This window comes from Lepus europaeus, chromosome 18 (assembly GCF_033115175.1).
Source record: "Lepus europaeus isolate LE1 chromosome 18, mLepTim1.pri, whole genome shotgun sequence".
Classification (NCBI taxonomy): Eukaryota; Metazoa; Chordata; class Mammalia; order Lagomorpha; family Leporidae; genus Lepus; species Lepus europaeus.
The window spans coordinates 59,053,195-59,080,988 of NC_084844.1; the positions used below are offsets into that span (position 1 = coordinate 59,053,195).

Consider the following 27,794-nt stretch of genomic DNA (forward strand, 5'->3'; position numbering starts at 1 on the left):
CCCCGGAAGGCCACCTGAGACGGTGCAGCTGAAGTTCCTGGGCATACAGCAGGCAGCCATAAATACTAGCGGCTCCTGCGGTCTCCCCCTCTCCGAGCCTCTCCCAAAGCCTGGCGCGCTCGGGGACTCTTCCACGCATGCCCCCTTCTCGCACCTGCAGCCGGAACCCCCTGTACTGCGTTCCCTTCAGCGTCTGCGCGTGCTTAGGTCTCTCCAGCTTCACAGATATTCAGGCCCCCCTTGTACCAAAGCAATCGGGACAGCAGCTTTTGAGCCGGGCGCAGAAATAAGAGTAGAATGTCCACGGAGGTGTGGAGGGGGTGAGGGTGGGCAAGGGCCGAGTCCAGAGGCTCAGCCCGCGCGAAGAATCTGGGGGATGTGCTAAGGTGTTTGGAAAAGCTGGGGCAGCACCTTGGAAGGCTGGGGGGGGGGGGGTGGTGAGGGAGGTCTTGTTTGTCTTGGGTCTTAGGCAAGAGAATGGCTTGGAGGGGTGGACAGTGAGCAGTAGGCCCGGCGCCTCAACTAGACCTACTGCAAGGAAGGCAGTAGGTCTGGGAGACAACGTGGAGGTGGCTTCCACAGTTAGCAGACGGCAAGATCAGACCCGGCCATGACGGCGCGCTCAGCACCTGCGCCAGCCCCCTAGGAAGAGGGCAGGAGGCAGGGGCTGGCGGCTGAGGGTCTCTGTGTCCAGGCGAGGTGGGAGGACCCTAGCCCCAGACACAGACATGCAGACGTCACCAGCCTGAGGGTCCCAAGCACCCCGGGTTCAAATGAGGTTTCCAAGAAGGCACAGTTGTGAAAAAAAAATAAGTTTATATTTGCGGCCCAGGTTCACTGGGGCTCCAGGATCAGGAGGTGCGGCCGGAGAGATTCCCTCTGGGTCCTGCCGACCTCCGGCTGGCCTGGGCCATCAGCGGGACTGGAGCAGCTGAAGGGGCAGATGGCCTTCCTCCGAGGCACTGTCCTCCCCGCGCTGCGAGGCCAGAGTGGGGTTCTTCGTCACGCCTGCGGGTGGGATGGGAAGCGCTGTGGCTGTGGCCCCTGGGTGTGTCCCCAGGAGGCTGGCTCCAGCCACCACAGCATGGAGTGCTCTGTGGACGGCAGGGGCAGAGACCTGCAAGAAGTGGGTGGGGCCTGTACCAATTACACCATAGCTCCACATCTGTTCCCACTGGGCCTGTGGAGCTGAAGGCTTCAGCAGGCTCTGGGGTATGGGAAGCGGGTATGGAATGCTCGGGATAAAAGAGAGGGTAGAAAGGAAATCCATCAGGGCTGGCGCTGTGGCATAGTGGGTGAAGCCGCCACCTTGCCATGCCTGCATCCCATATAAGAGCGCCAGTTCGAGTCCCGGCTGCTCCACTTCCAATCCAGTCCTCTGCTATGGCCTGGGAAAGCAGTGGAAGATGGCCCAGGTCCTAGGGCCCCTGCAGCCGCATGGGAGACCTGGAGGAAGCTCCTGGCTCCTGGCTCCTGGCTCCTGGCTTCGGATCAGTGCAGTTCCAGCCATTGCAGCTAATTGGGGAGTAAACCAGCAGATGGAAGTCTCAGTCTCTCTCTCTCTCTCTCTCTCTCTCTGCCTCTCCTTCTCTCTCTGTGTAACTCTGACTTTCGAATAAACAAATAAATAATTTTTTTTTAAAGGAAACCCATCGCAGGCCAGGGTCAGGGAGCCAGGAGCTAGGAAACCACAGTTTCAGGAAAAGGGGAAGAGAGCAGAGAGAAGATGGTGGGGGGACTATTTCAGATCCCAGACAAAGGGGCTGCTGTGGAGAGAGCTGACCCTCAGAAGGGGCCTCCAAGGTGGGAGGAGTCTGGCTTAGGGAAGACCACAGGTAGGACAGGAGGGGCCCACGCACCAGGGTGGAAAGGGCCACGAGGGGTCTGAGAAGGGGCTTCTCCTAAGGGATGTGGGCACCAGGGCACCGAGGGGCTGGGGCTTGTGTGAAGGGATCCGCCAGGCTGGACCTGAGGACCCCGGGAGATGCCACCTGTGACAGGGGCAATGCCTGGGGTGGAGCTGCATCCGGGCCACAGTGAAGGCTCTGGTACCCCTAGACTCTGCACGCCGTGTGGCCGAGCAGACACACACCCCACACGCCATAGCCGCCTCCCCGCCGCCTGCTGGGGGCTGCAGCCCCATGGCCACTCACCAGGCGCTGCTGCCCCAGATGGCTCCTCACACAGGGTCCTCGGCAGCGTCTGCTCCCACGTAGCCCAGTTCATTTCTTCCACCCTGAGGGCAACAGGGCGGCTCTGAGGCTCCAGGAAGCTGCCTTGTAGTCTGCTTCTCTTGGCCTCCCGTGCGGGCAACACAGTGCACACAACAGCAGGGCTTTACCCAGAGCCCGTCCTGCTGCCCCCAGCCAGATGCCCGCACACAGCACTGGGCACCCACCCCTTGTGCTCACAGCCGCACCCAGAGAAGTGACTACGTTCGGCTGTGTCTTGGTGCCAGGCCACATGCCTTAGACTCCCCGTCTCTGATTCACCTCCTGCCCCAAAGTGTCTGTTTCAGGCTGTGCATTTGTCACCAGGTCCCCTCTCCCTAAGCCCAGGCTTTCCCTGGCATGGTAGGGCTTGTTCTCCATGGAAGGAGTTAGATCAGGCTGGGGGTACAGTTGGGGGTAGGGATAGAACACAGAGCAGCCAGGGCAAGGCTGGTGTGCTGGCAACCTGCAAGTCATTCTGGCTACTTGGCAAGAACGAGGGGTCAGGGGTCACCAGGGAGGCACCTTCAGACTAAGCCAATAGGACAGTGGCAGCTGTGGGCCTGGAAGATCCAGCATCCTGGACCTCACCTGCCCCAGGGCAGTCCCTGGCCACTCACGCCCTTCCCAGCAGCCCCAGCTCCCAGCAGTGGTCCCCTGGTTTTCAGGAGTGTAAGGCAGGACTGCACCGCAGGTGGGCCCCAGGGAGTCCCAGGTTGGCAAGGTCCAGCCACCCTCCCCTCCCACCCCCCCTTGCTCACCTAAAGCACCAGCGCTCATCAGGGCTGCCGTCCGGCCTGGTGCCCACTGTCAGCATCACGCCTGCCCGCTGCTTCTTCCTCCTGCACCACCAGTAGCCGTTCTCCATCTCCAGGACAGAGATAGCTTTCTGGGGACAAAGGACGCATCAGAGAGAGGTGCCTGGGCCCCTGCCCGGAGGAAGACATGCACGGGAAAGAGACACCACAGCATTCCGCAGCCTTGGAATCTGGCTCCCATGTCTCAGCACCTACACCTCAGTTTCCCCATTTGGAGACAGTGTAAGGTACCCCAGCAGGTGGTGGGGGAAGTCGGCAGGGAGCAAGCACCTGATAGTGACTTGTTCTTAACCTGTCGCAGGCTCCAGAATCCCACACCAGCAGGTGCCTCTGCCCCACCACACACACGTGCCTGCCCCCTTGCACAGGTGAGGGACCCAGGCTTGGAGAAGAGGCTTGCCCAGTGTCAGCAGTGAAGCAACATCAAAGTCCCAGTCTCCCCCACGCAAGGCTGTCCCAGTGACTGCCCAAGATCCACCCAACCCTTCTCTAGAAAAAGTAGCTATGAGGGGCCTGGCATTTTTTTCTGATGTCGGCGGCCGCCATCTTGGATCCTGGCAACATTTCTCTGACAGAAACCTGTGGGCGTCCCTGTCAGAAAAGTTGTCTTTCGGACCCGGAGCTGATTTCCTGACAGAAACTTGTGTGGGAATTAACATTTTTTTTCCCTGAGTGATTGACAGATCTCTGAGCGATGGACAGGGGTGATGGGGTATGGGCAGTGGTGATGAGGGATGGACAGGGGTGATGGGGTATGGGCAGGAGTCCCCGCTGAGGCCCCTGGGACCCCCAGAGACCCCTAGGGACCAAAAAAAAAAAAAGAAAAAGAAAAAGTAGCTATGGAACATGGGTTAAGCTATTGCCTGCCACGCCAGCATCCCATATCAGAGCACCAGTTTGAGTCCCGGCTGCTCCGCTTCCGTCTCTGCTATGGCCTGGCAAGGCAGCAGAAGATGGCCCATGTCCTTGGGCCCCTGCACCCATGTCAGAGACCCAGGTGGAGTTCCAGGCTCCTGGCTTCAGCCTAGCCCAGCCCTGGCAGTTGTGGCCATTTGGGGAATTATCTAGCAGATGGAAAGTATCTCTCTCTGTCTCTCCCTGCACCCCCATCACTCTGCCTTTCAAATAAACAAAATAAAAGCAGGAGAAGGTGGCCAAAGTCCTTGGGGCCCTGCACCTGCATGGGAGACCTGGGGGAAGCTCCTGGCTCCTGGCTTCGGATGGGCGCAGCTCCAGCCGTTGCGGCCAACTGGGGCGTGAACCAGCAGATGGAAGACTCTCTCTCTCTCTCTCTCTCTCTCTCTCTCTCTCTGCCTCTCCTTCTCTGTGTAACTCTGACTTTCAAATAAATAAATAAATCTTTAAAAATAAATAAGTAAATAAATAAAATACATTTCCAGGGAGAAAAACAGAGGTAGCTATTGCCTGTGCTGTGTCAGGGGCTCTCATCAGTACCTCTGCTACTGGGGACTCTTCTCCCTCAGGCTGGGCCAGCCCCAGGACACCATCTCCCCACCAAACCGACCCCCTTTTATGCTTGTACAGCACAGAGCGGGAGCTCCATGAGGGCCAAGCCTTTGCCTTGTTCTCTGCTGTGTGTGTAACACCTGGAAGCATGCATAGCCCTGCAAGTGCCCGGCACACAGGCACACCTGATAAAAAATGAAGCTGATGATGACGCACTGAGCACCTGCTGTGTACCAGGCACAGATGTGAGCACCGGGCATCTGTGAGCTTACTGATCCTTCCAGTAACCCCACAAAGGGAGGAATGGGTGAGGGAGTCTCGGGGTGGCCTGCTGAGCTAGGCCTACCCCACCCCATTGGGTGCGGAGCCCAAACCTTGGGCTGGGAGCCCGGCAGGTGGCACCTGTAGCTTCCAGATGCTCCAGCTGTCGGTGGCGACGCTGTTGACGGTCTCGCTCATGAGGGCGATGAGCATGTTGAGCAGCAGCACGTAGGTGAGCAGCACGTAGGCCAGCAGCAGCAGCAGCACCATCCCGCGGAAGCGCAGCTGCTCCTGGAAGGCCAGCTCGCCCATGCCTATGGTGAACTTGAAGAGCTCCAAGGAGGCGTCCAGGATGCTGCGGTAAGGGCGTGCCTCATCCTCCTGCCCCACGCCAGGCTGGGCCACCTCTGTGGCGTTGGGGCCTGCGGGGCTCCTAGAGTTCTGGGCCTCCCGGCTCAGGCTCACCAGGGCTGTGAGAGGGAGGCAGGGGGAGGTCCTTAGGCTGGGGTGACCAGCAGGTGGCTTGAAGGGGCACAGGTTAGGCAGGGGACAGCGGAGGAAGGGGCCGGAGGGAGCTTTTACCTACAGCAAAGCCGAAAAGGAAGACTAAGTAGACCAGAAGGAAGCGGAGCAGGTCCCGCAGGATGACCTGGAACACACGGGCCCAAGAGCCAGAGTAGGTGACTGGGCCACTGTGCACAACCCCAGAGCATGGCTCCTATGTACACCTACCCCCCACCCACAACAGAGTGCACACACAAGCCCTGTGGAGTCACACTAAGCAGTGGGGGAGGGGTGGTCTTTTTAAAAATATCAGATCACATGTGTTGGCATTGTGGCCCAGCAGGTTAAGCTGCTGCCTGTGCCATCGGCATCCCACATGAGCACTGGTTCAAGTCCTCGCTGCTCTGCTTCCAATCCAGCTCCCTGCTAATACACCTGGGAAGGCAGCAGAAGATGGCCCAAGGGCTTGGGCCCCTGTCATCCACATGAGAGACCTGGGTGGAGTTTCAGGCTCCTGGCTTACTGCAGCCATTTGGGGAATGAACCAGCAGAGAGAAGACCTCTTTCCCTCCCTATCTCTCTGTCATTCTGCCTTTCAAATAAGTAAAATAAATCTTAAATCTTTTTTTTTTTTTTTTTGACAGGCAGAGTGGACAGTGAGAGAGAGAGACAGAGAGAAAGGTCTTCCTTTGCCGTTGGTTCACCCTCCAATGGCCGCCACGGTAGGCGCGCTGCTGCCAGCGCACCGCGCTGATCCGAAGCCAGGAGCCAGGTGCTTCTCCTGGTCTCCCATGGGGTGCAGGGCCCAAGCACTTGGGCCATCCTCCACTGCACTCCCTGGCCACAGCAGAGAGCTGGCCTGGAAGAGGGGCAACCGGGACAGAATCCGGTGCCCCGACCGGGACTAGAACCCTGTGTGCCGGCGCCGCTAGACGGAGGATTAGCCTATTGAACCGCGGCGCCGGCCTACAATAAATCTTTTTAAAATTTTTTCTGGGGCTGGCACTGAGGCAGGGGGTCAGAGCCACGGCCAGGGTTTCTTGGCAAGAGCAAGGACTGAGGCCGGCGCCGCGGCTCAATAGGCTAATCCTCCACCTTGCGGCGCCGGCACACCGGGTTCTAGTCACGGTCAGGGCACCGATCCTGTCCCGGTTGCCCCTCTTCCAGGCCAGCTCTCTGCTGTGGCCAGGGAGTGCAATGGAGGATGGCCCAAGTGGTTGGGCCCTGCACCCCATGGGAGACCAGGAGAAGCACCTGGCTCCTGCCATCGGATCAGTGCGGTGCGCTGGCAGCAGCGCGCCTACCGTGGCGGCCATTGGAGGGTGAACCAACGGCAAAAAGGAAGACCTTTCTCTCTGTCTCTCTCTCTCTCACTGTCCACTCTGCCTGTCAAAAAAAATAATAATAATAAAAGAGCAAGGACTGAAGGTTCCCCTGCTGTGGCATAGTGGGTGGAGCCACCGCCTGCAGTACTGGCATCCCATATGGGTGCTGGTTTTAGTTCTGGCTGCTCCACTTCCGATCCAGCTCTCTGCTACGGCCTGGGAAAACAGAGAAGATGGCCCAAGTCCTTGAACCCCTGCACCTGCATGGGAGACGTGGAAGAAGCCCCTAGCTCCTGGCTTCGGATCAGCACAGCTCCAACCATTGTGACCATCTGGGGAGTGAACCAGTGGATGAAGACCTTTCTCTCTCTCTCCGCCCCCCCCCCCCACCCGTCACTCTGCCTTTCAAAAAAAAATAGATCTTTTTTAAAGTGTATTTATGAAAAAACTGCGCATGGATTTAAAAAAATTTCTTGTACCAAAATAAATTCCCAAATGACCACAATGTCCAGGCTGGACCAGGCTGAAGCCAAGAGCCTGGAACTTCATCTGTGTCTCCCATGTGGGTGGCAGGGACCCAAGTACTTGGGCCATCATCTGCTGCCTTCCCTGGCACATTAGCAGGGAGCTGGATCAAAAGCAGAGCGGCTGGGACTCCCAATGAGTGCTCTGACACAGGATGCCAGTGTTGCCGCTGCCCACAATGCCAGCCCCCCTATTAACGTTTTGAAGTCCCCTCAGCATTGTTTCATTGTGGGTTAAGCCGCCACCTGGGATGCTGGTGTCCCATGTGAGCACTGATTCGAGTCCCAGCTGCTCTATTTCCAATCCAGCTCCCTGCTAATGGGCCTGGGAAAGCAGTGGAGGATGGCCCAAGTGCTTGGGCCCCTGCACCCACATGGAGACCCAGATGAAGCTCCTGGCTCCTAGCTTTGGCCTGGCCCAGCTCCGGCTGTTGCTGCCATTTGGGGAGTGAATTATCAGATGGAAGATCTCTCTGTCTCTGTAACTCTGCCTTTCAAATAAATAAAATAAATCTTTTTTTTTAGATTTATTTATTTATTTATTTCAAAGGCAGAGCTATAGGGAGGCAGAGAGAGAAAGAGAGACAGAGAAAGTGAGAGGTCTTCCATCCACTGGTTCACTCCCCAAATGACCGCAATGGCTGGAGCTGGGCTGATCCACAGCCAGGAGCCAAGAGCTTCTTCCAGGTCTCCCATACAGGTGCAAGGAGACTTGGATCATCTTGTACTGCTTTCCCAGGCCATAGCAGAGAGCTGGATCAGAAGAGGAGCAGCCAGGACTTGAACCAGTGCCCGTATGGAATCCCAGCACTGTAGGCGGCAGCTTTACTCACTATACCACAGCACCAACTCCCCCAAAAATCAATCTTTAAAAAAAAAAAAGGTCCTCAGATATTCAGATATGTTTATGGATATCTCCACAAATGCTTGCGCGTAAGCCAACCTCCACTGAGAGTCCAGGAGCACGAAGGACACACGGACTAGCTGGTGCCCTCCCCTGCCCAGGTTAGCCATGCAGGGCGCCTCCTGCCTGCTCAGGCCAGAAGGAGTGCTGCTGGGTGGTCCTGTCTGTCACCTTCTGGATCATGACGCTGTACATGCCGGTGTGCTGGAAGCCACGTGTGTAGTACAGCAGGTTCAGCCAGCCCAGCACCAGCGAGGACACCAGCAGGGGCAGGTACCAATCGATGGCCAGGAAGCACAGCACTTGGGACAGCACCGTGAGCAGGGCTTGGAGCAGGCTGTTGAGGGTGGGGAGGACAGGGTCTGAGTTGGCTTCCAGGTCATGTGACAGTGTCCCCCCAACTCCCACCCTGGCCTCTCCCACTGCAGTGAGATGACTTGAGGCGCCCTTCGTCTGTCTGGGACTGGACCCAGTGGGACCTGACCTCCATCTCACACAAATTATTTAATTTCTGGGGGCTCAGCTCCCTCCCCCACCCGGCCCCCTTCAAATGAGGCACTACATGGACAGAGGCTGGGCTCCGGGGACTACTAGGATGGGAGCAGGAAGGGCCCCCCTGGCTGGACAGCGGCCCAGGCTCCCAGGTCCTGACCCCCTGAATCCTGCAAAGTCAGCCTGGCGCCCTCTGCTGCAGCTGCCTCCCCAGGCCTCAGAAACAGCAGAAGGCGCGGGGGGGGGGGGGGGGGGGGTTGGGAGGGAGGGAGCAGTGGGGCCCCACGTACAAGAGGATTTCAAAGTAGCTGTCCATGAAGGAGATCCAGATGAACAGGCGGCGGCGCCAGAAATACCAGAGCTGCAGAGGGTACGGGACAGAGGCTGTGAAACAAGGCCGGCTCCTGCTCCCCAGGGCCCATGCCCCGGCCCCTGGCCCCTGCCCACAGAGCTCCGTTACAACAAGGCAGCAGCTTCGCCTGCAGGTGGGGCACTTCTGAATCCTGCCCAGAGCAGAGAGGGCTCTGGACACTTTTCCACAGGTTCCAACTCCTTTCCCTCTGCCTCTCCTGGCCTTGCAAGATGCAGCCTATTGCCCCCTCCTTCCCCCCCAGGCCAACCTGGGTTTGGTGCCCAAGGTCCAGCCCCTCCAGACGGTCCCAGTGTGTTGGTGTTCAGCCTGGCCTGTGCAAGCTTGCAGCACCTCCACCCAAAGATGTCCTGCTGGAGGAGTCTTCGGAGCACCGCCTCCCCACCCTCACCCCCACCCCCACCCCAGGCTTCTGTGTTCCCCAGGGGGAGGGACCCAGGAACAGGGACTTCCAGCTGCACTGCCAAGGGTGCCCAGAAAGCACAGCAGGAGGGTACCAATGCCTAGAAGGCAAGACCAGAACCATGGTCCTCAACTTCCCCGAGTCTGGTCAGTCTGCCTGGAGCTGAGTGTGAGTCAGGTCCCCACGGAAGAAGGGCCATGGCTAACTCATCCCCTACCTCGTCAGCTGGGAGCTGGGTAGAGTCGGGAGATGGCAGGGGGTCCTCACCTGTCCCAGGAGGAGGTAGACCCCCCCGAGCAGGATCAGGATGTGGCCCAGAAGCAGCATGGAGTTCCCGGCAGTGGCTTTCAAGGGTGGGAAGCCCTGCTAAAAACACACTGAGATAAGACCTGGGGGTGGGGAGGGTCTCGCCAAGGGCTCACCCACTGAGAGCTAGGGCCGAGGGAAGTCCATTCTGAGCCTGAGCTGTGGGGAGGCCACTCGGAGCAGCTGGGGAACATGGGTGCCAGGGAAGGGACACCCCCCCCCCCGGATGCTAATCCTCGGAGGGGCACGTTGTGCAGCAGTTATGAACGTGGGGCCTGCCCGAGTTCAGATTCCATCTCCACTACCGAGAGCCTGTGTGGCCCTGGAGAAGTTACTTAACCTCTCAGTGCAATCTAAGGATGATAATAGTTCATCCTCTCAGAGGGTTGCTGTGAGCATTAGGTAGTCAGGACACGTCACTTCGAGTACATTCTCACGGTGAGCCCTCAGTGAGGTGAACTTGGTATTGTGAACCGTCTACAGGAGCTTGGGGCCTCCCAAGCAGCCCAGGCCTCCGTGTGAACCCTAGCAGGATGGGGCTGGGGCTCCCCCAGGGCACGCTCTTCCCCGTCCTTGCCTTCTCCAGGGCTGGCTGGTGGTAGGCCACGGCGGTGAAGATGAGCATGTAGACCAGGTAACACAGGAAGTTGAAGAAGAACCTGGGGATGAGCCGATCCCATTTCGCCTGCAGCAGCTTGTTGAGAGGTTCCAAAACTACCATGCGGTGGCGGTGCTGGCGCAGGAAGGGGAGAGCCATGGGCGCTCACTTCACACTGGGGCCCGATGTGAGGGCCAGGGTGGGAGGGGTGGGATGGAGGACAAAGGATGGGGAGCCCTCCCCCCCACCTCCACCCAAAACCCCAAGGCCATGGACGACCCAGAGAGGCCCCTGTGGCTGTCACAGGGCGCCTGTGGCATGATCCCCGAGTTGGGAGGGCATGGAGTAGGGAAGGGTTGGAGGTCATGCCTGCCGGGACGTTACAGCCACACCGCAGGGCAGGTGTGGTCCAGGAGGCAATCCTGCCCAATCCTGGTGGTGGACCTTCTTGGGAGCCCGGCAGGGCCCTCTGGGCACAGGCACACCCCTGCAGGCTCACCGGGCTCCTGGAATGAAAGGCGATGATCTCCAACACGGAGTTCTCCTCCCAGCTGTCCACAGAGGACAAGTCGTACAGCGACACCCGGACGGGCCCGTAGCACCACTCGGTGAACTTTCGAGAAAGGGACTGGCACGGTGCCGAGAACTCCCGCTGCAAGATGTGCCTGAAAATCTGCAAGGCGGCCACGTGAGCTTGCCGGCAGTGCCAGGGCTGGGAAACACCCAGCCTCCTTGCAGAGCTGCCCCCGAGCTGCGGCAGTCATGTGCACAAGCCCATGCGCACATTCCCGCGTGCTTAGCACAAGGCAGACTTCACGCACCACTAACTACCCACATTTGCCCCAGCTGGCCAACCAGCCTGGTTCCCACTGCCCGGCCCCAGCCCTGTGGCCCTCTTTCCTGGACTCCTCGGGGGCATAGGGACCCCCCAACCCAGAGTCACCCAGGTTCCTTGAGATCAACTAACAGCAATATAGTGTGCATATTTCTATGGTCAGTCCAGCACTTTCAACAGGCTGAAAAGGGACCCTTAACCCAAGTGGGTTCACAAACAAGGAATTGGGCAGGGGCGGGGCGGGTACAGATTGGGCAGCTTCCATGGCCACACAGCTCTAGATGACAAAGTGGGGCTCACGTGCCCCAGAGGGTGCTCCAGGAAACTCAGGGTGCCACTATTAAAACATCCATCTTTGTTTATTTTTATCTTCACCTTGCAAAATGCTCGTACTCTAAGCACTGGCCCTGTGTAACTGCACAGATGAAGCCAGACCTCACAACCAGGCTCAGGCAACTGGGAAAAGTCATTTGGAAACAAAGAGCTGGATCGTGCTAACTCTTTCCACCAAAATAACTTCCAAGTGAATCACAGTTGGAGGCATTAAAAATAAAACCGCTGAAGTTGAGACGGTAACATGGATATGCATATATACAATCACATACCTAATTATACAGAATATACAATAATTACATTAGATGAGAGTATTTCAAAAATCTCACGAAAATAACGGAATTAAAAGACACGTTTAGAAGCAGGCTTTGTTGTACAGCAGGTTAAGCCACCGCACCTCATATCGGAGGGCCTGGGATCAAGTCCTACCCCTGCTTTCAGATCCAGCTCCCTTCCAATGCACCAGGGAAACAGCGGATGATGGCCCAGGTACTTGAGTCCCTGCCAATCATGTAGGAGACCCGGATGGAGTTCTTGGCTCTTGGCTTCAGCCTGACCCAGCCCCAACTGCTAAGAGGATGAAAGATCTCTTTCTCTCTCTCTGTTTTTGTCACTCTGCCTTTCAAGTGAATAAAAATGAATTGAAAAAGAGATTTTTTTTTTTTTTGCACAGATAAGTTTTTGCACAGTAAGCATTTGGCACAGTGGTTAAGATGCAGCTTGGGGGGCCAGCACGGTGGCATAGCAAGTAAAGCCGCCACCTGCAGTTCCAGCATTCCATATGGATGCTGGTTTGTATCCTGGCTACTCCACTTCCAATCCAGCTTTGCTATGGCCTGGGAAGGCAGTAGAAGATGGCCCAAGTCCTTGGGCCCCTGCACTCTCCTGGGAGACCTGGAAGAAGCTCCTGGCTTCAGATCAGCACAGCTTCAGCTGTTGCGGCCATCTGGGAAGTGAACCAGCGGATAGAGGACCCCTCTTTCTCTCTTTCTCTCTCTCTCTCTCTCTCTCTCTATGTAACTCTGACTTTCAAGTAAATAAATAAATCTTTAAAAAAAAAGAAGAAGAAGAAGATGCAGCTTGACACATCCCTGTCAGAGTCCTGGCTACTCTGCTTCTGATGCAGCTTCTTCCTAATGCACACCCTGAAGAGCAGCAGATCATTATCAGGTACTTGGGTCCCTACAGCTCCCATGGGAGATCTAGACTGAGTTCTGAACTCCTAACTTCAACCTCCCCCAGCCCTAGGGTGTCACTGGTATGTGAGGAATAAGCCAGCAGATGAGAGATCTCTCTCCATCTGTCTCTCTGTATCTCCATCTCTCTGCCTTTAAACAAAGTAAAAATAAATAAGTAAAATTGTTTAAAAAATAAGTTTATATTGGTGCAAAAGTAACTTTAAAATCTGCACTATATACATTTTTTCACTATATACATTTCTCATGAACTTTATTTTTCTTAGAGATTTATTTATTTGAAAGGTAGACCTGGTGCTGGCACTGTGGCATAGCAGGTAAAGCCACCGCCTGCACTACCGGCATCACATATGGGTCCCAGTTTGAGTCTGAAATGTTCCACTTCCAATCCAGCTCTCTGCTATGGCCTGGGAAAGCAATAGAAGATGGCCCAAGTCCTTGGGACCCTGTACTCGTGTGGGAGACCCGAAAGAAGCTCCTGGCTCCTGGCTCTGGCCAATGCAGCCATCTGGGGAGCAAACCAGCAGATGGAAGCCCTCTCTCTCTCTCTCTTTCTCTCTCTGTAAATCTGCCTTTCAAATAAATAAATAAATCTTTTTTTTTTTTTTTTTGACAGGCAGAGTGGACAGTGAGAGAGAGAGAGACAGAGAGAAAGGTCTTCCTTTTGCCGTTGGTTCACCCTCCAATGGCCGCCGCGGTAGGCGCGCTGCAGCTGGCACACCACGCTGATCCGATGGCAGGAGCCAGGGGCTTATCTGGGTTTCCCATGGGGTGCAGGACCCAAGCACTTGGGCCATCCTCCACTGCACTCCCTGGCCACAGCAGAGAGCTGGCCTGGAAGAGGGGCAACCAGGACAGAATCCGGTGCCCCGACCGGGACTAGAACCCTGTGTGCCGGCGCCGCAAGGCAGAGGATTAGCCTAGTGAGCCGCGGCGCCGGCCTAAATAAATAAATCTTTAAGAGAGACAGAGAGAGAGAGAGAAAGGCAGAGGGAGAGAAAAGAAGGGTAGATCTACAGAGAGAGAGAGAGAGAGACAGAGATCTTCCATACACAGGATCACTTCCCAGATGGCCACAACAGCCAGGTCTGGATCAGGCCAAAGTCGGCACCAGGAACTCCATGTGGTCTCCTTTGTGGGTGCAGGGGCCCAAATTCTTGGGCCATCCACTGCTATCTTCCCAGGCACATTAGTAGGGAGCTGGATCAGAAGTGCAGCAGCCAGCACTCAAACCACGATGGGATGCTGATGCCATAACCAGCGGCTTAACTCTCTGTGCCACAAGGTAGGCCCCTTTCATGAACTTTCTGAAGTGCCCACGTACTAGAAGTGCACACGGAAAATTGTCCTACTAATAAGGGCATGTGTATGAGTAAGTGGAGAGACTTCTACTCTTGACCACCCATCCAGGTGCTTTCTGTAGAAATGTTGGGGTGAGTCCTGCTCCCGCCTGGAGGGGTGGGGAAGGGGTGGGGTGCTCCGCTCACCTCGATTTTGCCCTCCTTGGCGGCCAGCTTCAGGGGTGTGAGGCCCTCGAGGTTGGGGATGGCTTCCAGCTGCACGGTAGGGCAGAGGCGGGCCCCCACCTGCAGCAGCCCGTCGTACATGCGGACCACCAGGGCGCTGTTCTCGGCCGAGTCGTCGGCGATCATCACCAGGGCGTGCAGTACCGTGTTGCCCAGGGAGTCCTGGGCCTGCAGGCTGGCGGGCTGGTGCGGGTTTTCCAGGAGGTAGCTCACCACGTCCCACTGCTTGGTGCATGCGGCCAGAGAAAGGGGCAGCTCGCCTGCAGGCCGAGGAGGGCAGCTTGGGCTTGGGCCTCCCGGCTGCCCCCCGCCAGCTCTCCCAGCTCCTCAGACTGGGTGTAGAACAGCAGCCAACCGATCAAGGGCCCTATCTCGCCCGCCTCACTCTCTCATCTCTGCCAGAGCCTGGGTGCACTGCCTGGTCCAGTTCTAACAGCCCACTGCCCTCCAGGGTCTCAGCCTGGAAACATGCCGAACCTTCTGGGCCGGACGAAGATAAAACATCTCTTAAAGACAAATGGCTTTTGCAGGCAGCTGGTGGTTAAAAGCGGGGCATCGGGAGTATACAGACCTGGGTTTAAGTGCCAGCTTTGCCACACACTAACCACGTGACTTTGAACAAGGCCTTGCCCTTCTGTGCCTCAAGTTAGCCGAGAAAGGCTCACTCACCAAAATAGAAGCAGGTGTCTTGGTTCTTCTGGAAGAAGTGCCCACAGGCCTTGGCGTGCACATTGGCTCCGTTCTCCACCAGGAGCTTCACGCACTGCAGGCTCCTCTTCTCGATGGCAATGTGCAGGGCGCTGTGGCCTCGGTAGTACTCATCCGTGCACTGGGCGTTCACCAGGGGCCGGGGATTGCCAGAGTCCCTGTCAATCTCCAGCAGCGGCTGGATGCAGGCGTTCACCCCATCCCGAAGATTCAGCACTGCCTTCATCAGGCACGTCTTCCCCGTGGAGCCCTCTGTGGGAAACAGGGAGAGGAGAGGGCACTGCTGTGGACAGGCCCGGAGCGGCTGGGCTGCCTGCCAGCTCGTACAGCAAGCCCAGCCTCCAAAGTACCCCTTGGGAGGATAAAAAAAGACTGCGGCACATGCTGGTAGGAACACAGCCACGCTGCAGGGAATTAGGCTCCAGGCAATGAGCAGGGGCAGGCATTAAGCTGGTTAAGAGCCAGTTAAGATACCCAAGTCCCATATGGGAGTAGCTGGGTTCAAGTCCCAGCTCTAGCTCCTGATTCCAGCTTCCTGCTAATGCAGATTCGGGGAGGCATGGAGATGGCTCAAGTAGTCAGGTCCCTGCCACCCACATGGGAGACCTGGATTGAGTTCCTGGCTCTTGGCTCTGGCCCTGGCCTATTTCTGGCCATTGTGAGCATTTCAGGAGTAAGCCAGCAGACAGGAACGATCTCCGTGTCTCTGTCTCTGTCTCTCTCTCTTTGCCTCTCAAATAAACAAGTAAAAATTAAGATTAACTATCAGCAGGCATGACTACGGTTTCTGCCCTTCAAGTAACAATGTCGACACAAGAGCAGTATCTGTTAGTGGATCCCCCACTTCGTGACTTTCTCTCTTCCGGCACGTTGCTTGGCTTCTGCTAACCTCAGTTTTCCTTGCTGTAAGATGGGACTATTTCAGGGTTATCATTGTTAGAATCAAGTGGAGGAATATAAACATAGTGGTTAGTATACAGAGGGCCTGACACACAGCAAAGTTGAGGCCAGAAAACACAAACAATCTAAATGGACAGGGAACTGGTTAACCGAATTATAATAAATCTACACAGTGGAAAACTAGTTTGCAGTTGTTAAAATGAGTTGGGGCCAGCGTTACAGCGGGTTAAGCCACTCACTGCCTGCAACACCAGCATCTCATATCAGAGCGCCAGTCTGAGTCCTGGCTGCTTCGCTTCCAATCCAGCTCCCTGCTAATGCACCTGGGAAATCAGCCGAAGATGGCCTAAGTGCTTGGGTCCCTGCCACCTATGTGAGAAACCTGAGTGGAGCAACTGGCTCCTGGCTTCAGCCTGGCCCAGCCCCAGCCATTGTATCCATTTGGGGAAGTGAGCTAGCAGATGGAGGATCCTGATCTCTCTATCTTTCTCTGCCTTTCAATTAAATAAATAAATTTTTTTACAAACTAAACGAGTTGGATGTATACTGACCTGGAAAGTGCTACAAGATGTGGGAAGGAGAAGTGCCCTATAACTTAGTATATGTGGCAAGGCCCCATTCATGTAAATGCAAATACTTCAGAAGTTCATGGAAGTGGAATTAAATGATAACATGCATTTTCCATGAAATTTTTTAAAATTATTAAATTATTAATTCTTAATTATCTTGAGAGGCAAAGAGACAGAGACAACTCCCATCTCCTGGGTCACTCCCTTAAATGCCAGCAGTGGCCAGGACTGGGCCAGGCTAAGGTCAGGAGCCAAGAACTCAGCCCAGGCCTCCCGCATGGGTGGCAGGAACGCAATTACTTAAGCCATTATCACTGCCTCCCAGGTGTGCATTAGCAGGGTGCCAGTTCGAGTCAGGAGCCAGAGGCAGGCTGATGTGGGAAGTGGGCCTCTTAACCGCTAGGTAGAGACCCACTCCTTCCACAAACTTTTTTAAGTACTCCTATAAACCTAATTTATCAAGAAAGTTCAAGAAGATGCATTCCAAACCATTAACAGGGGTCCAGGGTGGCCAGTATACTCATCTTGATTCATTTCTTTACTGTTTGAATTGTCCAGAGTGCACACATGTTATTTTCTTAGCCCTAAAACAAAGGCTTTGAGATTCAGGGCAAGGAGTGGTCTTCCCGGGAGAAGTGTTCTATGTGTTATATAGTACATTCCAACAACACTGTTATTAAAAGGAAGAAGGGGGCCGGCACTGTGGCACAGAAGTTTAAGTCTCTGTCTGCAGTGCCGGCATCCCATATAGGTGCCAGTTCGAGTTCCAGCTGACCCACTTCCAATCCAGCTCCCTGCCAATGTACCTGGGAAAGCAGCAGAAGATGGCCCAAGTTCTTGGGCCTCTGCACCCATGTGGGAGATCTGGGTGAAGCTCTTGTCTCATGGCTTTGGTCTGGCCCAGCCCTGGCCATTACGGCCATTTGGGAAGTGAATCAGTGCATGGAAGATCTCTCTCTCTCTCTCTTTCTGCTTTTCAGATAAATAAATAAATTTTTAAAGATTCATTTATTTGTCAGGCAGAGTTACAGAGAGGCAGAGGCAGAGAGAAAGAGAGAGAGATCTATCCGCTGGTTCTCCTCAAATGGCCGGAGCTGAGTTGATCCAAAGTCATGAGCCAGGAGCTTCTTCCGGGTCTTCCATGTGGGTGCAGGAGCCCAAAGACTTGGGCCATCTTCCACTCATTTCCAGCCCTAGCAGAGAGCTAGATCAGAAGTGGAGCAGCCGGCGCCGCGGCTCACTAGGCTAATCCTCTGCCTTGCAGCGCCGGCACACCGGGTTCTAGTCCCGGTTGGGGCACCGATCCTGTCCCGGTTGCCCCTCTTCCAGGCCAGCTCTCTGCTGTGGCCAGGGAGTGCAGTGGAGGATGGCCCAAGTGCTTGGGCCCTGCACCCCATGGGAGACCAGGAGAAGCACCTGGCTCCTGCCATTGGATCAGCGCGGTGCGCCGGTCGCAGTGCGCCAGCCGCGGCGGCCATTGGAGGGTGAACCAGCAGCAAAGGAAGACCTTTCTCTCTGTCTCTTGCTCACTGTCCACTCTGCCTGTCAAAAAAAAAAAAAAAAAGTGGAGCAGCTGAGACTTGAACCAGCACCCATATGGAATGCTGGCACTGCAGGCAGTGGCTTTACCCACTACCCCACAGCGCCAGCCCTCAATAAATATATATTTTTAAAAAAGAATAATAATAAGAAGAATCTTTTGAGTATCCATTCCACCACCAAAATGGGCAAGGAGGGCAGAGCTAGACTGGGCACCCGGTGGGATCAGAAAATGGGAGGCACAGCCTTGGCAGTCAGAGGGGCTGACCTCCATCAGCTCCACCCACAGCACCCCCAGAAACCATTCCAGCAGAAGGGCTACTAAGAACACTCGCCCCTCAACCCCTGACCATGGCCTAGGCCCACCCAGTCAGCCCAGCTGTCAGCCCAGCCATCAGCCCGCGGGACTCGAGCCCAAAGGGTGCCACGTGGCCGGGGTACCTGTGTACTCTGAGTCGGTGAGGTACTTGCTGGTCCGTCGTAGATACTCTAGTAGCCCGGCCAGATCCTCGGGGTCGCCCCGGGCAACCACGTTGAAGAGCCGGTCACGGTCAAAGCGATTCGGGTCTGGCTGGCTGTGGAGGATGGATTTTGTGACTTATGGTGGGGAAGATTCCAGGCTGCCTACAAAGTCCCCCATTTCAGGGTGCCTCGTAGGAGCCCTTCTGGGGGCCTCAGCCTTCCCAAGGCAGACCAAGGGGAACCCAAAGTGCTCAGAGCCCCAGGAGGAAGACAGAGGACGTTTCTGAACTCCCCATCACCCCAGTCCTCACGGATGCTTAGCACCTGCCAAGAAACAGCCTCTCTGCAACAGACTCGTTATGCCAGGCGGTCAGTTTCAGCAAAGGCAACTTGGACCGCTCTTGAACTTGAGTCTGGGTCTGCACAGAGCTGTATGCATCACTGGCTTTGAAGAAGAAATGGCGAAGAGCTCTCTCCTCCTCTCAGAAAGCCTGTGCTGACTCTTTACGGAGCACTCCACATCTTCCATCCTCACTTCAGCCCTCTGCACTAGGAGGCACTCTACTCCATTACACTAACAGGCAAAGCAACTTGCCACAAAGTCTCTCCTGGGCTCTCCAGGGCTACCTCGCCATCCTGACTCCAACCCCCCAGAGAGAGTCCAGGCTGAGCCACAAGAGGTTTCTCAGGGCCAGCCTTAGAGGATCCCATGGGCCCAGTGCCAAAATGTATCAGACGCTGATGGAGAGTCACGGAGAAGCCAGGCTTCTGGGAAACTTATCCCAAAGGAGGGGCCTCGTGGCTCATCAGAGTCTAGCAGCATCTGATGATAGGGAAGTGGAAGGGGAGGGGCTGTGGCACCATACATAGGAGACAGCTCACCCCTGGGGCCCCTGGCATTGTGAGTAGCAGGCATGAAGGAACAAAAGGGGGGGCATATTTGATGCTTTTGGGGATCACCAGGTCCCCACTAAATGAGGCCTGGGATCCTCCGCGGCATGGGGTGACTGTTGAGTCAGTTGCGTTTTTAAGCTGCTTGGCTATGAGCAGGATGAGAGCCGGTCCCTGCTTCCTCAACACCAGGGCTGCCCTGCCCTGGCCAAACATACCGTCCTCCATCCAGCAGACCACACGGCCACAGCACGACCGTGAGGGCTCAGCTGCTGGCTTGGGAGCCTTATGGGCAATCGTCTGGGGGAAGTGGTCAGCTGGACAAAGCACTTCCGGTTACCAGGGTGGGCACATACTTCTGGGGTAGGGAGGCCCAAGGAGGGCACAGATTGAGGCTCCAGAGGGCACGGAGAGAACTGTTCTACCTCTGATGGGCAGGCTCCACTGTTCCCAGAGCCCCTTGGGAACTCTGTCCTGCACTGGGGCTAAACCACACCACCACCATCCTCCAGCAAAAACAGCACAGGGGGCTCCAGCCTGGGACGCCAAGGTTGGTGGCTGCATCTCAAACATGAGGAAGGAGAAAGGGGGAAGAGGGGCCCTCCTGGGGTATCCAGCCATGTAGTACAGGCCCCATAGCAGGGCAAGGTCAGGGTAGGAGGCCAGGGGCAGCTTTGCATCTCCCCAGCAGGATTCCCATCAGGCATAGTGGACTCACACACAGTCTGAACTGGCAGCAAGATGACAGAGAAATAAAGGGCAGGGGACTCCAGGCACAAGCCCATTGGGCCCACTCTACTGAGTCCACATCCCCTGGGGTGGCCGCTTCAGCCTTGGGGCAGAAGCAAGGAGCACTGGGACATTTCCAGATGTCCTGGAATCTCCCTGGTTGGTTGCAGCATGGATCTTGCTACCATCCCCCACAGGGAACACGACAGGAATGAGGGTCAGGGCACCCATAAGGGGGAACTGAGAGTCAGTCGGGTACTTAGCTGGAAGAATCGTGTCCCTGCCATGAAGAACATGGTCTCAGAGGGCAGAAAGCCAAGAATGGGGCCCATGAGAGCTGACCCAGGACACCACAGACTGTGGGGAAGGCACGCTGGTGCCGGGCTGGCCACTGCATCAGCATTGGGGTGCTCTGCTGGAGCTGATCGGGGTCCCCTCTTCTCCCACCCCCATCTGCTGCTGCCTCACCTGGCACCTGCACCCTTTCTGTAGTTGAGGTTCACTTTGATCTGAGGAGGGAAGTTGTGGTCCTCGCCCTGGAACGGTGACTCCATGGGAGGCGGCCCCGCCCCATAGCCCAGCTGCACCTTGTCCACTTCAGTACCATCTTGGCCTCCATCTGACGTCTCCAGCCGGAAAGCTGGAGGGCTGGAGGGTGAGGTCATCCCAAGGCAAGGAGGTCGCTCTGGGCAGCTGGAACCTCTTGTACAGATGGAGCCGAGAGGGGTCCCTCCTTCCTCCCAGCTCCCAGGTCCGGGTGGGCCTGGCGGCTGGGGCCTGCAGAAAGAGATGTTCAGAAGCTGAGTGTGAGAAGACCCACCCACTGTGCAGGAGCGGAAGTGAGCTGGGAGAGAGGGACGGACCCGGCTCTGCGACCTTTCTCCACACAACATCTTGCCCTGCAGTCAGTATTCACAACAGATAGGAAGTGAGATGGGGCAGGACACAAGCCTCCGGCATTTGAAGTTCTTGTTACCCTGCCTTCTTGCAAGAGACCTGTTCAGTCTCACATCCTGTACTGTTCCCATCCCACCCCTGTATTCTTCCCCAGGTTTGAAAGCCTGCAAAAATACTTGAAAAACCTATATAGAGATGCTCACCTCCACCTACTGCCCCGCCCCCACTCCCACCCCTAGCCCAGCTAGGAGCTAAAAAGGCCCAGCCAGCTAGGGTCTGGGCCCTCTGCCTTGTGTTCAGTCCATGTGCACGCTGGCAGCTGGTCAACCTCTGCGAGTTTATTTTCTCTGAATAAATCCGGTCGGGCTGTGAGTTCGTATCCTGCCTCTCTGTTCTGTGTGCTTTTCCTTACAGCAGGCCATCACCCCTTCACCGTAGTAGAAGGAGAGACCACAAGGAAACCATTGGGAAACCACCAGGGCATCAAAACCCCCATTTTGTCACCAGGGCAACTGAGGCTCAGAAAGGGGAAGTGACTTTCCCAAGCCCACCCGCACTGGGGGCAGAGCCAGCTCTGCCGCTGTCTCAAAGTCTTTCAGGGCCCACTGACACTTCCTGTCTGCCTCAGGTCTGTGGGCATTGGATGCCATCCCTTGGTGCCGCCCCCCCCCCCCCCCCAGTCTCTGGGGAGGAGGCTCAGAGACCCCTCGCTGGCTGAGTCACTCCCTCTGCACCTGCGTCAGACCCTAAGCCGGGATTAGGGAGTTCAATAGACAGCAAGGTTTCACTCTCACAGGCAAACTGAAACCACAGCCTTTATCACACAGCAAGGGGCAGGCCAGGGCGGGCAGGAGCAGAATGAAGGAATTAGGAGGAGTTAGAGATGCCTTAGGAGACAAAGGGGAGAGGTCAGGGGTCAGGGAGCAGCCAATGGCAGGCCCAGCTGGGAGGTGGAAGGGTTTGGGCTGCCCCTTGGGGGCTCGGCCCACCCTCAGGCTACCTCAGGGTGGTGAATTTTTCCGCAGAAGCAGAGGAGGCTGGACCTGCTCAGGTGCCACCACTTGTGGTGGTGACCCACCACCACTCTGCCCACCCTGGGGTGCAGGCACGCTGCTAGCCTGGTTTATGTTTCCACCCAAACCCTGGCCAGAGCTGCCTTCCTGGCCACCACGCAGTCCACCGCAGCAACAGCTGTCTGTCCAGCCTCCTACCCCACCTCCCAGAGCCCCACCCCCACTCACACACTCTGGAAGCAGGGAAAGGGGTCCGAGGTCCAGGTAGAGAGAGAGAGACAGACCCCCGTGCATATCCAGGCTTCAGGCTGGAGAGACAAGGGCCCGCGGGGGCTTGCCCGCCCCGTCACTCACCAGTCAGGCTTGGGGCCCAAGCCCCTTAGGACGTCCCGGGAATTGCCCACCGATTTACATCCAGGCTGAGTCCAGGGCGAGGCAGCCGGCCGGGCCCTGCGCGGATCACGGGGCTCCGGGAGCCTCTCCGGCAACGAGGACTGCGGGAGGAAGTGAGGCTGGGAGGGGCGGCGGGCGCTGACAGTGGAGGAGCCGCAAGCACCTCCCCGCCCTGCTCGGAGCTAGCGGATTGTGGCGCCTCGGTGTTCCCCACCCGCAGCCCACCCGGCCGGCAGCGCGGTGGGGAGTGGGGGTCAGGGCAGGCTGGCCACCAGAGACTGACCATCTGGACACTGGCCACACCCTGCTCCGCGGGAGACACGCCCTGCCCCCGCAATCCTCCCACTCCATTCCCCCCTCCCTGCCCTAAACCTGAAGCCCGGGTGGGGATGGGGGGGGGGCCCATCAGAGGCAGCCCCTAGATGCTGGGACCTTGTCTCTAGTGGTAGCTGGCATGGGGTGGGGGATTCTCTCCCCTCCCCACCATATATCTTTCAGCAGCCTTGAGGCTGTAACTGAGTCCTGGCTGACCCATGGGAAGAGAGAGAGCGAGAGCGAGGTGAGCGAGAGAGCGAGCGAGAGAGAGCTGATGCCAGAGACCCTCAGGGACAGGAGAGGTTATGCCCATCAGACATCCCTGGGAAACATCCCCCTCCATACCACCCAAACCCCCACCCAGACCTTTCCCCCAGTCTCCTGACCCTGGGCACCCTGATGGCTTCCGAGTTGCCCTTGTTAAAGGCAATTCCAGCACCAGCCAGCAGGTGGCGACAGAGAGGCCAGTGTGTACCAGCATAGCTGAGAATCCCTGCCTCACGCTGGTCTGGGCTCAACTTTGGAGCTTGGGGACACAGAAACCAAGGAGCCCTAGGCTGCCTCCCTGTCCCTCACCCACCCCCGAGCCCCTGTCCCGGCTCCAGATACAGAATTTGTCTTTCTGCCTGGTCCTAGCCACTGTCTACTCTCCCCGAGCCACTGCAGGCCCCTCCAAACCAGTGTTCCAGCTTCACCCTTCTCTCGCCCTCAGCCTCACAATGCGTTCTCCTTACAGTAACTGAAGCAAGCTGCTAAATAGGAAAACCAGATCTCCTCACTCCTCAGCTTAAACCCACTTCCACCCAGCCGTGGCCTTCCACAGCAGTGGGAATCAAATGCAAATTCTTTCACATGACCTAAGGTGCAGCCCAGATGTCTGTCTGCATGGCCCCACCTGCATCTTTCATTGCAACTGTCTTGCACAGCTCAGCAGCCATGGTGGCTATTATTACAGTTTAAATCAATCACAACAAAACACAAAATTAAATGTGCAATTCTACTGCCCCTCAAGCCCCGTTTAAACGCTCAAAGGACAGCACAGATACAGAACTTTCCCATCAACATACAGAATACTATTGGCCAGTCCTGCTCTAGACACGCTAAACACATTTCAGACGCCCCAGTATGCATGCCTCTTTTGTTGTAAAAGCTGCTGCACCTGCCAGGAACACTGCACACACACACAGAAAGAGAGAGAGAGATCTAGCCAACTCCTACTCATCTGTTGCCTCTCAGTTTAAACATTTCCTCTGGGTAGACTTTCCTAGACACTGGAATAGGCTGGGGGTCCCCACGATACCACGATTAAGTCTGGTTCATCTTTTTTTTTTTTTTTTTGACAGGCAGAGTGGACAGTGAGAGAGAGAGAGACAGAAAGGTCTTCCTTGTCCGTTTGTTCACATTCCAATGGCCACTGTGGCCGGCGCACTGCACTGATCCAAAGCCAGGAGCCAGGTGCTTCTCCTGGTTTCCCATGCGGGTGCAGGGCCCAAGCCCTCCACTGCACTCCCGGGCCACAGCAGAGAGCTGGACTGGAAGAGGAGCAACCGACAGAACCAGCGCCCAGACCGGGATTAGAACCTGGTGTGCTAGCGCCAAAGGCGGAGGATTAGCTTATTGAGCCGCTGCACCGGCACCATCTTTAACAAAAGCAAATACTTCTTGAGAAGTCACAATTCAGACAGTGAACCAAGGCTTTACAGGTAAGTCTGAGGGCATCTCTATTTCACAGAACAGGAAAGTGAAGGTGGGCAAAGTTAGGACCTCATCCAAGGTCACAGGGCTGGGGAGAAAGCAAGGATTGGAATCCAGAACCATACCTTTACCCACCATGCCCTCCAAGTTAGCAAAATCTTGCTTTCCTGCGGGCATGGTGCTTCTTCTGGGGGTGATACTCAAAAGAGCTTTGAATGACAGTGTGGCTAATCATAATTGCAGTGCACGGGCAACACTGTGCTACTGGGGGAATACTGAAATGCACTCACCACATCAAGAGACAATAATAATCAGACAACCTTTTTAATTTTTTTTTATTTTTACTTATTAGAAAGAGTTGCATGGGGCCAGGACTGTATCCCAGTGGGTAAAGCTGCTGCCTACAGTGCCAGCATCCCATATGGGCCCCAGTTCAACTCCCAGCTGCTCCACTTCCAATCCAGCTCTCTGCTATGGCCTGGGAAAGCAGTAAAAGATGGCACAAGTCCTTGGGCTCCTGCACCCATGTGGGAGACCCGGAGAAAGCTCCTGGTTCTGGCTTTGGATCAGCTCAGCTCTGGCCTTGGTGCCATTTTGGGGAGTGAACCAGCAGATGGAAAACCTCTCTCTGCTTCTCCTTCTCTAACTCTTTCAAACAAATAAAATAAATATTTTTAAAAACAACAAATGTACTAGGAGAGTCTAAAATTTATGCAGAATTAATATAAATTCTAGGGGCTAGTGCTGTGGCACAGTATGTTAATCCTCTGCCTGCAGCGCCAGTACCCCACATGGACACTGGTTCAAGCCCCGGCTGCTCCACTTCCAATCCAGCTCTCTGCTATGGCCTGGGAAAGCAGTGGAAGATGGCCCAAGTCCTTGGGCCCCTGCACCCACATCGGAGACCTGGAAGAAGCTCCTGGCTCCTGGCTTTGGATCAGTGCAGCTCTGGCTGTTGCAGCCATTTGGTGAATGAACCAGCGGACGGAAGACCTCTCACTCTGTCTCTCCCTCTCACTGTCTATAACTCTACCTCTCAAATAATAAAATCTTTAAAAATATATAAATTCTGAACAGAGGTGGGAGACAGGTTCCAAGGTCTGGTGTGAACTGCTCTGGCCTTAGAAGGCAGGAAAGGAGTGACATATTTCAGGGTGCTGAGGGGTCTGGTGTGGACAAGCCAGGGCCTGGACTTGCAGTCTTTTCTTCTCTTGGTACCAATGCCAAACTCTGGCCCAGAGCCAGAGCTGGGGCCATAATGGACAGCTTCCTTGAGACACTGTGTCTCCGAATGATAAAAAAGGAACATTAATAAGCCTGCTTAGTAGGCTGCACCAGCTTCCTGGAGCAAGGGAGACTTAGGTTGTGGAGGAAAAAAGACCCCAGCTGATATCTCTCAGAGGGTCCCCGAAACCAAGGGCCCCTCCCGCAGGAAAAGAGGGCCAGGTCCAGCCTCGTGGGCAGAGCCCGCCAGGCCTGGGAGCATTCCGGCCCTCAGGAGTGGGCTGCTCCCACGGAAGCCGCAGGCCACGGCTTGGATAGGCCTGGATAAAATCTCTCCCAGGACCCAGAATAGCCCTAGCCAGGCACAGGGCCAAACGTGGGAGCCCAGCCCCAAACCCCGACCCCTCTGGGGAATTTCTGTTCCCACAGCCCAGGCCCAGGGGGATGCATGGAGGACCAGGCCAGAGCTAGCTACAGAGGCGAGGAAAAAGCCGAGGCATGGGCAGAGCGGGGCCAGGCCCAGGACACGTGAGAGTTCAGGCTCAGGGACTCTCCCACGCGCGCTGCGTGGGAGGCCCAGGAGGAGGGATGGCTGTGGCCCCAGCGTGGAGCAGAGAGCGCACCCGCACCCCCACCTCCCGGCACTTCTGAGCCCCGCTGCCCGCCTGCAACCCCCGGCCCCAACCCCGGGCCCCCCACACCCTCTTCAGCCGCGACCCCGCCCCCGACCTCTCCCCTACCCCAGGCTCAGGTCTCCCTACTTCCCCCACCCCTATCTCTGGGCCTCCGAGCGACGACGGCTCCTCACCCGCCCCCCGCCCCTTCCGTCCCGACCCCCACATCTGGAGCACACCCGCCTCCCCGAGCCCCTCAGCTACGCCCCCCCCGTCAACTCCACACAGCTTCCGCCGCGGGCGCCACAAACACCCCGCGGCGTCCCCGGGTCTCTCGCTCTGCGCTCCCTCCCTCGCGCCTCCCGCCCTCAGGCGAGACCCCGCCCCTTTGGCTGACGTAAGCGCCCTCTCGCCCCGCCCCCGATATCCGCCCCGCCCCCCGGGAGGTCGGGGCCGCGGGTTCGTACCCCGGATGTGGAAATGGCGGGCTTGAGCATCCGCTCCGGGGGTTTTTAACCCCACGTCCCTCCTCAAGTGACAGACTGGGAGGGTGGCTGGGGCCTGGGCCTCTGCGCTTCACACACACACGCGCACACACCCCATAAGGGAGCCAGTGGGCCTTAGAGGGGTTCACTAGACACGTGGACCCTGTAGCACCCTCTCCTCCGGCTTGGAGGGCGCAGATAACCCAGAGTTAGCTTCATTCGGGCAAGGAGAAAACTCAGAAAGGAACCTGCTTGCCTTACGTGAAGGCACCGTGCACGAGTGATGGCACCGTGATTTGCACCCAGGCCCCGTGACTATGCAGCACCATGGCCTCTCCCTTTAAATTTCCATCTCGGTCTTGATGGCGTTCTTGAATTTTTGTTTGTTTTTAATTTCAGAGCAAAACAGATAGCGACCTCCCCTCTGCTTCTTCACTTCCCAGACATCCCGAAACCAGGAACCAGGCACCAATCCACTTGCCCCATGTGGAACCCAGTGACTTGAGCAGGCAGGAACCTGGAGTCAGGAGCAACAGCTGGGAATCGAACCCAGGTACTCGGACTTCTAGGCCAAACACCCCACCCGCTTTGTTTTATTTTATTTATTTGAAAAGCAGAATGACACAGAAAGAAATCTTCCATCGGCTGGACCTAGGCGGAAGGCATGAACTGCAACTCCATCTGGGTCTCCCATGTGGATGCAGGGGCCAATTCCCCCAGGAGCCGTCTTCTGCTGCTTTCCCAGGCGCATTAGCTGGGAGCTGGATCAGAAGCAGGAGCAACGGGGACTTTTTTAAGATTTATTTATTTGAAAGTCAGAGTTACACAGAGAGAGAAGAGGCAGAGAGAGAAAGGGGAGGGGGTCTTCCATCTGCTGGTTCACTCCCCAGCTGGCTGTAACCCGCAAAGACCAGAGTTGTGCCCATCCAAAGCCAGGAGCTTCCTCCGGGTCTCCCAGGCAGGTGCAGGGGCCCGAGGACTTGGGCCATCTTCCAGTGCTTTCCCAGGCCATAGCAGAGAGCTGGATCCGAAGAGGAGCAGCCGGGACTAGAACCAGCACCCATATGGGATGGCAGCGCTGCAGGCAGTGGCTTTACCTGCTATGCCACAGCACCAGCCACAGCAACTGGTACTTGAAGTAGCGCTCATAACTTGCTGGCCCCTTCCTTCTATCTTTTAATATGTTACTATGCTAATTTAAAATTCTTATTCTGGGGGCTGGTGCTGTGGCGGAGTGGGTTAACTCTCTGGCCTGAAGTGCCGGCATCCCATATGGGCACCAAGGACT

At 56.4% G+C, this 27,794-nt stretch overlaps 1 protein-coding gene across 2 annotated transcripts; it reads right to left on the reverse strand.

Annotated features, from left to right (window-relative positions):
• Positions 1 to 433: 433 nt before the first annotated feature.
• Positions 434 to 22,381, reverse strand: TRPV2 (transient receptor potential cation channel subfamily V member 2). 2 transcript variants are annotated; one of them, XM_062216452.1, is made up of 15 exons: positions 22,135 to 22,381; positions 20,339 to 20,647; positions 18,230 to 18,363; positions 14,742 to 15,032; positions 14,034 to 14,332; positions 10,682 to 10,855; positions 10,162 to 10,317; positions 9,546 to 9,644; positions 8,796 to 8,866; positions 8,185 to 8,350; positions 5,339 to 5,405; positions 4,898 to 5,226; positions 2,972 to 3,099; positions 2,154 to 2,236; positions 434 to 1,008 (listed from the first exon to the last, which is right to left on the reverse strand). In XM_062216452.1, the coding sequence occupies exons 2-15, from the start codon at positions 20,533 to 20,535 to the stop codon at positions 914 to 916; spliced, it is 2,289 nt and encodes a 762-aa protein (XP_062072436.1). In that variant the 5' UTR covers positions 20,536 to 20,647; positions 22,135 to 22,381; the 3' UTR covers positions 434 to 913. The 2 variants fall into 2 exon arrangements, with proteins under 2 accessions (XP_062072436.1, XP_062072437.1); XM_062216453.1 differs by having other exon boundaries at positions 9,546 to 9,641; positions 22,135 to 22,380.
• Between the last annotated feature and the right edge of the window lie 5,413 nt (positions 22,382 to 27,794).

Bases quoted from the DNA above. Each gene is read 5' to 3' on its own strand.
- TRPV2 (XM_062216452.1), bottom strand. From the start codon at position 20,535: ATGACCTCACCCTCCAGCCCTCCAGCTTTCCGGCTGGAGACGTCAGAT. The intron at 10,856-14,033 runs GTGAGCGGAGCA...GCCGCCTTGCAG, and splicing joins CCAAGGAGGGCAAAATCGAG to ATTTTCAGGCACATCTTGCA. The intron at 2,237-2,971 runs GTGAGCAAGGGG...TGTTGCCCTCAG, and splicing joins GATGAGCGCTGGTGCTTTAG to GGTGGAAGAAATGAACTGGG.